A 13,813-nucleotide genomic window follows, 5' to 3' on the forward strand; every position below is an offset into this window, starting at 1 on the left:
GTCAAAGTTCAAGGCTGTGTTTAAGCTGCCTGTATGTTGCAAAAATGATTTATAGGACTAAGAAAATAATCTAAGGCTTCTGAGATAAGTAATCTGTTACTAATGAATTCATTTGTAGAGATTACCTGTTCTTTGAGGAATAAAAGATGATGATGATTTTGATCATAAGGAGAAGATGGCTATTAATCGAAATATCTATTAGCACTTGTTTTTTAAATGGCTTGAAATGTTATTTTCTTAAAAGTTCTGCTCCCCTTTGGTGTGTAAATTATTCTTTCATGAGGTAATTTGACGTGCATAGAGATGTGAATAATAAGTGTAAAGTAAAGCAATCTAACACAACTAGGCCTAGGAACACAATCTTGGCTTTGACAAAAGAATATTTGTATAAGCGAATATTTGCTGGTATACCATCATTTTTGGAGAGGTTAAGACATATATCATAAATTATTTTACTTGTACGAAAATCCAAATATTCCACTAACAAATATAAATAAATGTTTTCAAGATAATTTCATTGCCACTACTCATTGTAGACCTACGTATGTTACACATGCTCCACTCACACGTTGATATCAGTGGGCACATTCTACTTTTGCATTTGCATATTTACATTTTTTTCAGCGTTGAGGCATAAAAACAATAAAATAAGACCATTTTAAATTTTATGATTACTTTCGAATTAATATTAATGTTACGACAATTTTTTTCATTTTTTTATTTAACCATCGAACTAGGTTTGATGACGACTTCTTTTTGGTCAATACACCAGCGATGAGTGAGTGAAAGTTTTGAAAATGTTTTTTTTCTGAAATTTGGCTACACGTGACATTGTCTTTCAGTTTTGAAATATATGACAGATTTCACTCTTATGGAACACATTATGGCCTTATAGCATGCAATAATCGTGTTTTAGTATTTAAATGATGGATGGAGCATTTAGCGAATTTTGAATGAAATCCTATGCAGTCATGTATCATCAGTTCTGAGCATAGCTGTACACACATATGCACGAGTGTGTATATATGGATGGAGCATGTTAGGTTGCCAGTTAGTGAATTTTGAACGAAATCCTATGCAGTCATGTAACATCAGTTCTGAGCATAGCTGTACATACTGTACACACATATATGCTATGCACGAGTGTATATATATATATATATATATATATATATATATATATATATATATATATATATATATATATATATATATATATATTAATCATTCAGAGGGGGCGATGAGGCTGGTATCCCCAAGCCTTCCCCAAATGATGCTCATGGGAGTAATATGCCAACAGCATCTGGCCTTTCTTCGAGGCTATCTATCTAACATTGCTTAATTTCTCTGGCTAAACGACCAGTAGCAGAATAAACTGTTTCTCACGACGGAATGGCTCCGGTTAAAAACAAGGCAATGGTCACTGCCACATCCAGACTTCAGCTTCTGAATTATTGTTAATGAACCTCTTGGGAAGAAATTTTTCCACATTTGCTTTATGTGCTACACAAAGCCCTCATCGATCACCTTTACACACTTAACACCATTCACCTTTGTCTTGCATGTAGAATCCTCTAAAAAAACCCTACCTATCTTTTCCCTTAGGCTAACCTTTTTACCATCTCAGTGACTCTCCACATTAGTATCGCCTCTCCTATTATTTTTCTTTCATATGGTCAATGCTACGTAAGCACTTAATCTCTGTACCTTCAGCTATCTTTCCTTCATTCGCATCGAACTTCTTCTCTTTCCTCCATAAACGAGAGCTGGCTCATCAGTCCCCTCATGCACTCTCACTTTGGCTTCCAAAGACATTCCTATCCTCATCCTATTCTTCTACTCCATCTAGTGAGGGACTCTCTCATCCTACGATCCTATGATACATTTTCTTCCAGATATCTATACAAATCACATTCCACATCCATCATACATTTTACAATTCACAGCTTCATCTTCTACAATTCCTTATTAAATCTTGCTTGCCTTCGCATTCACTTTCTCTTTTAGCAATCCCTTTCACACAATTATTTTACGCATTTTCATCTTTATTGTCCCTAATAAAGTATATCATCTACATTCCATTCATTATACACAGCTTTTCCCCTCCTATGCCCAATCTCAGATGCTTTGCTTCACATTATCCATAATGACAAAATGGCCATGGGAGCATCACACACCTTTGTCTGTAGCGCAAATTCACACCAACCCATAATTTCATGGGTTTTTTTTCCCTTTCTTCTTCCTGCAGTACGAGCGTTTTCCTGTTTACGCAGAATAACAACACTAAAGTACGCCACTGGGTAACTGACCTTGTGAAAGTGTACCTCGCACTTCCCTACGCTCCACTGCTACTTGCTTCCATACGCTTCAATGTTACGTGAAATGTCGATATCATTTTCATTCTCCTGACTCACTATCCTCTTAAAATGCCTCCCACTAAGCAGTTCACGAAAAAAAATGGAAGACGATTATACCTGAAAAGGGAAAAATAAGCTGATGCTTTGTCTTAATGCAGCAGCGATCCACATGGTGACGAAAGCCAGCAGCTACCTACGGCCATTATAATAATAAGTAAGAATGCAAGAAATCTTTAATAATAAGAAAATAGCTGTTGTGAGTGAAAGATGTATAGTTTTGAAAAAGAAAAGACTACGTAAACTTGCGAATAGTTTGGGAAGTGTGTGCTGCGGAGCGGATGTTAATTTACATACAATCACGAAGCACTATGAGGTCAGTTTGGAGGCTACGTGTTATGAAATGCGCAAAGCGGGTGTACGAAACTGAACCAGAAAAGTGAATATTGAAACCAAAAGAAATAACATACACAACCATGAAATGTATTTGTGCACCCAGGATAAATTACGATGGAAAAATATAAAAGAGTTATTTGCATGAAAGTCAACAGTTAAAGGCAGAAATAAATAGGGCAGAGAAACTGAAGTTTAAAATCCAGAGCAACATAGCATATTGTGAGATCGGAGTATTTTGGTGTGCAAACCCATCAACAATGAGTCTAGTGGTGCCAGATGACACCCTTTTGTTTTCTTTACATAGGAGTTATACAGATACTCCTAAATATCTGTATCAGATTAATAACTAGGTGAAAGAGAGTGGACAGGGAACCAGCGGATATTGAAAACTAGTGGTGAGTACACAGTATACTTTAAGTTTTTCCGTAGTTTTGTCAATTTTTTAAAGGTATTATTTGCGCGACATGGGAAATGTATTTTGTTAAAAAAACACACACACACAGACAAACACAGACACACACAGCTTAAGGTTTGTTAGAATAATCATCGCAACATTATTTTACTTTGATCATCATTTTCCGAAAAAAAAGTTTTTTCATCTCTGAACCTATAGTAAAACTAGGCTATTTTTCATACTAGAAATATGTCTGCTTTTTTCAATAAATGGTGTAATTTCAAAATTTTAGGGGCATTTTTGGAAATTTTCAATAATTTTGTAGGGTTGTTTTTTATATCCGTTTAAATTTCGCAATGGTACAGTTCACATTTTCACGTGCATATATCCTCCCAAAAAGTTGGGAGGATATTTGGTATAGTCATAGTGTATACCAAATTTAATGTAAATCCAATGAAATATGAGAGCCCAAATCGTTTCCTCCAATATATATATATAATATATAAATATATATATATTAAAAATATTATAGGCGCGCTCGCGCGCGTCTGTGTGTGTGTGTGTGTAGTTATTGCATCTGTGAGCGTTTAAATGGGGTGTAGTGAAGCGCACTTGGTCTTATGATAGCTCAGACCCTCCAGTAGTGTAACAAATTATGCGAATAAATTAAGCAGAACATTTGTGCATAAACATGTCAGTTTGAGGCAAAGTTACAATCGTTTTTATAAGATTTCTAAGTTACTCTAATGAATGTATGTATAACTAAGACAGTATTTAGACCTGATGTCTTGAGGTACTTGGCAATCTTCTTCGATAACTGAAACTTATGAGCACATGATGAACACGTCTCAATTCTTATCGAATTATGTGCTCGTAGCATTCCGCAGATGTTCAGTCTTAACCTGACGCTCTCCGTGGAAGTGCTAGTGCGATACACTATCATGTGTTTTACTTAACTAACCGAGGGATGTTGCTTCAAACGAGGTACTTACCACAATCTTTTATATGTCACCGTACCTAGGTTAGGTATTTTTGGTTAACTACTGACAAACAAAAGCAAAAAAAAAAAAAAGTGTATCACGGTTATAATTCCAATTCATAAAAGGAGAACTAAAGAACGAATTAATGACAAAGAAGTAAAGAGAAGAGTAAAACTTCGCGTACATGTCCTTCAGTTTGCAACAGCGATAAGAGAAGCAGTTTTGTTTTTAAGCAATATAACTTCTTTATGAGCCTAATACTTTAAATAACATAACTTAGTTCCACTCAAGGCAACCTTGACGATGGATCTTAATCTTGACTTGTTCATTTGTACACTTCGAGAAATACGCCTTCCATTTTATGCCCATCCTAACATACTTTCATTACATGCCCATCCTAACACGCTTCCATTTTATGCCCATCCTAACACGCTTCCATTTTATGCCCATCCTAACATGCGTGTGCCAGTTTAACCTTGGCCTTTGACTTTATTAGCTTACGGGTCTTAAATATATTGATTTCATAGCTTGAAAGTTTGAATTTAAGACCGTGATGTTATATTTTATTAAGGACCCATCAGTTGCTGATGCTGTCGTTACAAGTTAAGAGTAGACATGTCACGCCTTATATCCTGCTCTAGCAGAGGAAATCGAATGTGTAGAATAGGCCTAAAAGTCAGTTTGTGGTGAGGTTAGAAGACTATGACCTCAAAACCAAGTCTGTGGATTAGACAACTCCGTATATATACTGCGCTTAATAGTTCAGAATATTAAATACTTTGTACCATCTCCTACTCAAAGCTTCCTTTATCAACGAACTGAAAAGCAACATCTAATGCTACTAAAAACTGAGCGATTCCTGTGTCTACAGAAACGATGATTCTAATTTCCGTGAACTCTATTCGTTAACGTGATTCTAAAAAAAATCATTACGATTTTAATCATCGTTGGGAGACATCCTGCTCGAAAATATTCTCTAGTTCCCGTTAAAAATAGTCTTAATTCATCATTCGCAAAGAGTTGCCTTATACAGAGTAATAAGTGTGAATAAACTTCAGCCACAGATGTTCGAATCATCTATCATGTCTTCATTATGGCGAACTCAATTTCCTAACAATTTCAGCAGTATTTACGACAGAGACACGAGTTGAAACTTATGTTCGAGAGATCTCGTTTTCTTTTCCATGTGAACAACACTGTTCACTATGAAAAGGATGCTAGTTGCCGCTATCCATGTTTATGAATAATTTAATCCTCAAATTTTGGTTTCCCTTATATTCACTAACAGGTCTATATTATACTTATGGGCATAACGCAATGTTCTTCCCGTCCTTCTCTCCTCCTCGTGTGCCATACGCATTACATCAAGGCTTTATATCATAGTATAGAGACCGAGGCATTGGCTGCTCCGTCCACAAGAAAAGTCTGTTGTTGGACGTTTCCCCTTAACAAGATATAGACATGCTTCTTTAACGACGCAGATTACGACTCGTAAAAAAACTAGATTGCCAAAGAATGATCGATCGAACTGCTTGGCGGTTGGATAGTGACTCACATACCTTCATATTTCCCCTGCACAACAAATATCCTCTGTTTCAACAAGTAAATGAATGCTTCAAAAGTCATAACTTTAACAGTCAAATGACACTCCAAATGTCACCCAGTTTCGCAAACAGAAGAACACGCCGTGCTTAAAGCAACAACATATCGAAAGATCAAACCCTGGGCTTTATCGAGTCGCGTCTACGCGAGGTGCATTACTTTATAGCAATGTTCTAAATAAAAAAAAACAATGCTGAACAAGTAAACACATTTATATACACATCTGCAGTTGTGTTAATATATAGATATATATATGATATATATATATATATATATATATATATATATATATATATATATATATACTGTTTTGCGTTGCAATATACGTCATTGATTGGATTTTATTCTAACATCGGTGTCCTTGCATAAGCAAGTGGCGTTCCGACTTGAAACAGCATATGATAGTTTTTTTAAATGTTTTGTGTTTATTTACTCTGGAACTCGTCCGAGGAATTTAGTATAAACCTCGGACTTGCCCAATAAGCCAAGCATTGTGTGTGTTGCTTCTACCCGATTTTCCACTTACCATCGACAATGATTCATATAAAGAATGCTGTAGTGTGACGCTGCACGTCAACTCAGACATCGAATTAGCCATACTGGTATATTACATTCACATCAACCGTGTGCATTTGATATCTAGGCCAGTCACTTAAGACGCTCCTGATTGGCTGTTGATAAGCCAATCACAGGGCTGGAAACTCAGTCTCCCTCGAGAGTTCACATAGGCAGGATGTATGTTCCACCTCTCCTGAGTTATATTTTTAAAAGACGTATCCATCAGAAGAGGTGGAACATAGATCCTACCCATGTGAACTCTCTCGAGAGACTGAGAGTTTCCAGCCCTGTACAGGATTGGCTTATCACAAAAACTATCATACGCTGTTTCAAATCAGAACGCCACTTGCTTATGCAAAGACACAGATGTTACAATAAAATCCTATAAATGATATATATTGCAATGCAAAGCAGTATCTATATACATATATATATACTATATATATATATATATTATATATATATATATATAGATATATATATATATATATATATAGATAGATCAGATAAGATAAGTAGATAGAATAGATAGATTAGATTAAGATAAGATATGAAGATAAGAACAGAATGATAATAGATAGATAGATAGATAGATATGATAGATAGATAGATAGATAGATATATAGATTAGATAGATAGATGATAGATAGATAGATATATATCATATATCACCTTTCTATATATTAACACACTGCAGATGTGTATGTTAATGTGTATACATGTTCAGCACTGTTTTTTTATTCAGAATATTGCTGTAAAGTAGATTATGAAAAGGGTAGTATACTGTATGTACGGGCTATTTTATTAGGAGTGGTTCATATATAAGATGTTAATTCCAGTATTTGAGATTATGACAGAGCGAATATACACACACATATATAACCCATACATATCTAGATACACATGCATCATATATATATAAATATATATATATATATATATATATATAATATATACATATGTGTATATATATATGTATGTATGTATTCATAAAAACACTATATATATGTATATATATATATATATATATATATATATATATATATATATATATATATGTGTGTGTGTGTGTATATATATATATATATTATATATATATATATATATATATATCACATTACCCTGATTCATATACATATATCGAACAACAAATGTCCTTTAATATCTAATTCGCTCTACCTCGGAATTAATATATTTTCATATATGTTTAACCGAGGGGGAATTTTTAAGCGGGCAAAAGTACTACCACGCCACCGAGAACGAGATGGGTTGATGCAGTCTCCAAAACAAAAAAATACCTGCGTGCGAAAGGTATTTCAGGTGGGAGGCGGCATGAACTTATATCTCTTGCGGTGTCGGGGTGGTTTAAGGCTTCACTCCCGGTTCTGGAATTGAGAGGTCGCTGGTTCGCGCCTGTCGATCGCCAATTCTATTATCGCTTAAAAATTCCCCCTCGGTTAAACATATATGAAAATATATCAATTCCGAGGTAGAGCGAATTAGATGTTAAAGGACATTTGTAGTTCGATATATATATATATATATATATATTACATGTGTATCTAGATATGTATACGTTGTATATATATATATATATATATATATATATATATATATATATATATATGTGTGTGTGTGTGTGTGCGTGTGTGTGTGTGTGTGTATGTATGTGTGTGTGTATTCGAGCTGTCATTAGTTCACATACTGGAATTAACATCTTATAAATGAACCACTCGTGATAAAATACCCGGTACTTACAGTATACTACCCTTTTCATAACCTATTTTACAGTAACGTTCTAAATAAGAAAACAAGGCTGAAATTCAAATACTGACAAATAATAACTTTATGAACTAATCTAATTGCAACAGACCTTTCCAAAGTTTTTTTTATGGCAATATCATTAAACCAGAACCCCAATACGAGTATTTGTCTTTAATCAGAATTTCAAACAAGCGCCAGCGCTGGGGAAGACCCATGATGAAATGCAAACATGCACATTATATCATTGCTGAAGCTCTCCCACCACCATCATCGCTTATTGGGTAAAGTTCCATGGAAATGTCAAACTCATTTATGAAATATTACAGGCAATTCTTTGGAAATCTTCCCCTTCGATTTGTGCCACTGAGATTGGATATTGCCTCATCTTAGACATATTCCATGAGTAAAACATCAAGTCAAGATAATAAGTAACTGTAATTAGGATTTATTTACTTAGTATAACTTCGGATGTTTATAAATTTAATGATAAGGACCCGGTTCACACTAACTGAGCAACTATAACATTTGACTGATATTCGAAGTTTGGTGATCGAAAGGCATGTCTCGGCGTTTGTTGACAGCGAATTGCTGAACAACAGCAAGAGTGCCCAGTATTTTTCAAAGAAAATTTTATACGAAATGCTGATGTTAGAATCACTGGAAGAACAGAAGTCGCCGGCTGGTAGATATGGCAACCCTACTGAACTCAACGATTAGGCTAACGTGCCATAACCTTCACCTGCACATAGGACAATTACATTAACACTACAATTTCTATTTTTGCGATTTTATAAATAACCGTATTGAACTGTTTACTTATCTACGATTGTATGCATCAACATATATTTATATAATGCTCATATGACCCCGCATATTCTCCCAACAAAAGTTTAAAGAGCTTAGGAGGAAACGGTTGGTCTTCATCCACTCGAAACATAGGCCTAATCGGATTCTTTCTTCTTTGCCTACGACATGATTTGTATCGACTTATTCCAGCAAGCAATGTTGCAAATGTCACAAGTGAGATCGATAAGAGGACTGCGCTAAACATAATAATGAGAAAAGACAAGAAATGAATTATAGCCTCATCTAACATTGTCAACACGGCCCTCAACACTGGCTCCTTATATTAAGAGCGACAAGCTTTCAACCCCAACATTTATGTCATCGCCACTCGTTTACCATCGTTATTCTTATTCTTAGTATTATCACTTCTTTACCACTTCAATTATTATCATCACTGGCATAACAAACACCGGGTCCAATTTTTGTTTATTATCTAGTTTCATTTACGATGTTTAAAAATTTTAGGAAGCGATGAGGGGCACCTGAGCATGCTAGACGTTATTCGAACTTGGGCTTCATGATGATCGTATGACATTTCTAGGCGTTTTTTAATAATGAATTGCGGATTAAGAGCAAACGTCTGCAGTATTTCTCCGAGAAGTTTATAAATGAGGTGATGGTGTTAAAATCAATAGGAAAACAGAAATCGTCAGGCTTATATTTACGGTAGCCCTACTGAACTCTACGATTAGGCTAACCTGCCAAGCCTTGACTACTTTCACCTAAGGAAACTATATTGTCAATACAATTTTTATTTCTGCTTCGTTAAAGCAACTGTATCAAACTGCTTATTTCTGTACGATTTTATATATATATTGATTATAGTGTTCATCCAACCAGTTTTTTTATATTCTCCCCCCAACAGTTTAAAGCGCTTAGGGGTAAACAGTTGCATTCTCCCTTCCTCGAAACATAGACTTAACCAGGGTTTCCCTTGTCCATGGTGTAACTTCTGCCAGCTTCTATGAGCAAGCAATGTTAAAAATGTCACAAGTGAGACTGGTGTAAGGATTGCACTAAACATGGTAATGAGAAAAGACATCAGTCTTCCTCCATTCCAAACATAGGCCTAACCTCGTTTTCCCTCACTCATGCCATGACTTGATTTCTACCAACTTCTGAGTGAGAAATGTTAGAATTGTCATAAGTGAGATTGGTCTGGGATTTGCACTAAACATGATAATGAGAAGAGACAAAGAATGACTTACAATTTCAACTAACATTGCCCTACACACTGGCTCTTCACATTAAGAGTGGGAATAACCTTCCAAGCCCCGCATTTGCAGTCATCGTTAGTTGGCTATCATCATTACTTTTGGTCTCAGTATTATTATTTCCATTACTACTATAATTATCACCATCACTGTCGAAAAAAGAACACAAAGCCTAATCATTGTACATTAATAGGTCTAGCTTGTATATTACCGTGGTGTGAAATATCCATCGGCCTAGGTCACATGACAGTCTGCATTCAGGTTTTCTTACCTTCAAGCTCTCAGGGCTCTGTAGATGGTAAAAGACGTCACTGGAATTGTATAAAATAAACTCTGCTTGAATATACGGATGCTTTAATATACTTTGGGGATGTGTTAGAACATCCATTATCTAACAAATGGTTGGTTGCCTCAAGTCATCCACTGAACTCGGTGACTCGCTGCCTCTAAGGTGATATCTCCCATTTTCTTTCTTTTCAATAGTTAATACTTAAAGCGGCACTATTCCTTACTTAAACTTACATTCTTTTTAACACTTGTTACAATGGCACTATAAAATAACTTTGTCAATTACCTTGGGCAGAGCCACGATTCCGTACGTTAACCGCGGGACACCAGAAAATGTGGACTGGGGAGGGGACGAGGGAGAGACCGTGGGTGGGGAGTCGGGGATATGTCAGGGGAGGGATCCGAAGGGTTGCCAGTTCGTGACATTTTAATTTCACAAAAAAAAAAACGACGGAATTCGACCATAATTCATTAAAAATTTATGATCACTGACAATGAAAATATTCCAATTAAATATCATTATTTATATCATTCTGGTTTCTATACTTTTACATCGTTGATCCATTACCTTGATAAAAAAAAGTAGAAACAAAAGGGAAACATACTTGTAAAAGCAAGTAAACATTCTCGGCATGAGAGGAAAACTGATGAAAGCAAGGATCTTTCAGCTTGATAAGAAAAATCTCTGAAATGTCCTTTTTTCCTTTTTTGGGGGTGTGGGGGCTCACTCCCCTGAAGCATTAACTTTCATATACATGAAATGTGCATCTGTCACGCACTGTACTGACTGTTCGAAATTTATGCATTTGCACATCCTCTGTTTAAAACCAACTGATTGTTGTAGAGAATATTTGCCTACTCTAAATAAATCACACATACTCCACATTTCACAATTTGTTGATGTGGATCATTTATGAGACTGGATGAGGGTATATTTTAAACGGGCTTGTATTCACAGTCTTTCATCATCAAATTCTACCAGCTTCCACTTTTATTCTTTTTTTTTTTTTTTTTTTTTTTTTTGAAGATTAAAATTTTTCCAGACTTTCGAAATCCGGTGAAACATTTCACCTTCTTTCACAGTGTCCTGGCACTGCCACATGAGCCTAAGCTGCTGATTAAGCCACCAGTAATATTTTGCACTGTGAACACTACAACATTCATCTTTTAAAGTGAAAACCCTAGGCCTATGTTACATGCATGTCAGCCATGAGAATGATAGCGTGGACAACATGAAAGAAATATTCTGATTTTCATCATTTATTTATCTGCTGATATTTTAAACTTATCATTACTGGAGGAGTGAAACACGAGACTGAATCTTGAGAAGTAGTCTCAGGAACAATGTGTCTGCTAGATAACGTGGGGAACTTGAAAGGTAAAGTAAGGATCACAATTGAATTTTATAACAAAAAATAGAACCAGTATCACTGAGCATATAATTAAACAAAAATAAATTGAAAAGCGCCCAGTATTCGTGCATTCAAGGGATTATGATGAATGTATCAATTAGCGTCACAAATCGTTGTATCAGCAAAGAGATTTAGCATTCCAAAGGGACAGCGTGACCTCGACTGGCGCTTTTAGTCCTAATATCGAGTGGATTATCAAACAAAACTATTTCTCTTGTCAGTTATCTTCTGTTTCAGCAATTGTGATCATAGGTCTCCCTGAATTCGCGTGGCGAGATGTTGGTGAAGAGAATGGCAAATCCACGTAGACTTAGCAAAAATGTGAATACAGTCTTCCAATTGGTCGTGGTGTTGGCACTGGTAATTATCGTACATCTTATGGCAAACTCAACCCCAGATGATAAAAATGTGCGGTGAGTATAACCGTTATATAGTTACCATTATATAAAAGACAGGTAGGCCATTTTGACTGAAATTAGATGTTGCTGAAGCTAAGAGGAGATTAAATCATCGGTATGGTTGCAAGGGTCCTCACCTCGGGATTGTTATAAACGGCAGCATATCGGGCAGATCTTTAGACTATATGTCTTTAGTAAATACACGTTACCAAGAAGATTATCTATTATAATTATTTTTGGTTGCTAGGGGTCATTAATACTTTTTTATAAAACTTTTTTATATCTTGTTCTTTTCTTTCATCCTTGTGTTAACAGTTGTTATGCACAGTAAAATGTCTTACCAAAAGATGAAAAATAAAATATAATAATAGACATACGGATCATCGTTCTTTGTGACCCCTGCACAGCAACTTTCCTCGAGTCTTCAGCCGACATAACCAGATCACGTACTTGTAACGAGAAACGGTGAATTCCCCGCGGAGAGAAGGAACATCTGTCCAATCCAGAATATAAGTCTATATGTTCCTCGTGAAACGGTGAACGTCTGAGTATCGCAATACTGTCAAACATATATATATATATATATATATATATATATATATATATATATATATATATATATATATGTATATATATATATACATATATATATATATATATATATATATATATATATATATATATATATTCTGTGTAGGCCTCCATATTTTCGCATTTTGCACTTAGGTATCAAGAAATCTAGAGTTATATATGAGTCATTAACAGTGGAGGTAACATTGGACACCAGCACGTAATAATAATCTACAAGGAGAATCAATAACTATGGAAAACATTGAACACCAGTTCTGTGTTACTACCGAAGACATGTTGAAATCTCAGGAAAACCTCACAAAGACTTATGCCACAAAAAGATAGATAGATCGATCGATAGACTAGATGCTTTGTTTATTTACCTGTTGTCAGATATGGCATACTTTCCCATTTGCAAGTTTTAATAGAATGAGCAAAATAGACAAAAGTACAAAATAACTTATGAAATGACAAAATTCTAAATCACGTAATAAGTGAATTTTCAATAACGTTTGTTTGTGAGTAAAAAAGTAATTTGTCTATCTTTATACGTAAAGTATATACCTACATTTTCACATTAAACCTATCTACATTAAACCTTCATCCTTCCCTTATTAGAAAGCTAAATGTTTTATTTATATTTCCCATAAGGAGGAAAACACACGATGCAGACGCTAGGACTGAAAACAGTCCTCTCCAAGAAAAGAAGAAGAAGAATGAGGAAAAGACCATCTTGATCTGGTCCCATTACGGACGCTGGAATAAACATGACTGGGCGAGGTTGTTTTCAAGGTGGGTTGGCCAGGCGTCATCAAAAACCGCATCATTAATTTAGTTGATAGTTTTTTTTTTCCTTGGGGGGTGGGGGGCGCTTACGTCATTCATTCACTGTTGCGGAACTTTATCATTTGTTGTTGTTGTTGTGTGTGTGTGTATATGTGTTTGTTTGTTTGTTATTTGCTTTCATTTGCCGTTGCTCCTTTATTGCTGTTCCTGGTATATATCTTGATGGACATAAGGACAGCAACCTCATCCTT

At 35.3% G+C, this 13,813-nt stretch overlaps 1 protein-coding gene across 4 annotated transcripts in view; it reads left to right on the forward strand.

The window, feature by feature from the left end:
- Window positions 1-4,020: 4,020 nt before the first annotated feature.
- Window positions 4,021-13,813, forward strand: part of LOC135216067 (alpha-(1,3)-fucosyltransferase C-like) — a 19,765-nt gene continuing 9,972 nt past the window's right edge. For 2 of the 4 annotated variants that reach the window (XM_064251063.1, XM_064251059.1), the window contains exons 1-3: window positions 4,021-4,128; window positions 12,046-12,221; window positions 13,428-13,568. Coding sequence is in view for 3 of the 4 variants with exons in the window: in XM_064251059.1 (XP_064107129.1) it covers window positions 12,085-12,221; window positions 13,428-13,568 (278 nt within the window). In the remaining variant the exon portion in view is untranslated. Of the gene's footprint in view, window positions 4,129-12,029; window positions 12,222-13,427; window positions 13,569-13,813 lie in introns of all 4 variants that reach the window. The other 2 variants (XM_064251060.1, XM_064251061.1) reach the window with 2 other exon arrangements.

The sequence above is a fragment of the Macrobrachium nipponense genome, chromosome 6, assembly GCF_015104395.2.
Source record: "Macrobrachium nipponense isolate FS-2020 chromosome 6, ASM1510439v2, whole genome shotgun sequence".
Taxonomy (NCBI): Eukaryota; Metazoa; Arthropoda; class Malacostraca; order Decapoda; family Palaemonidae; genus Macrobrachium; species Macrobrachium nipponense.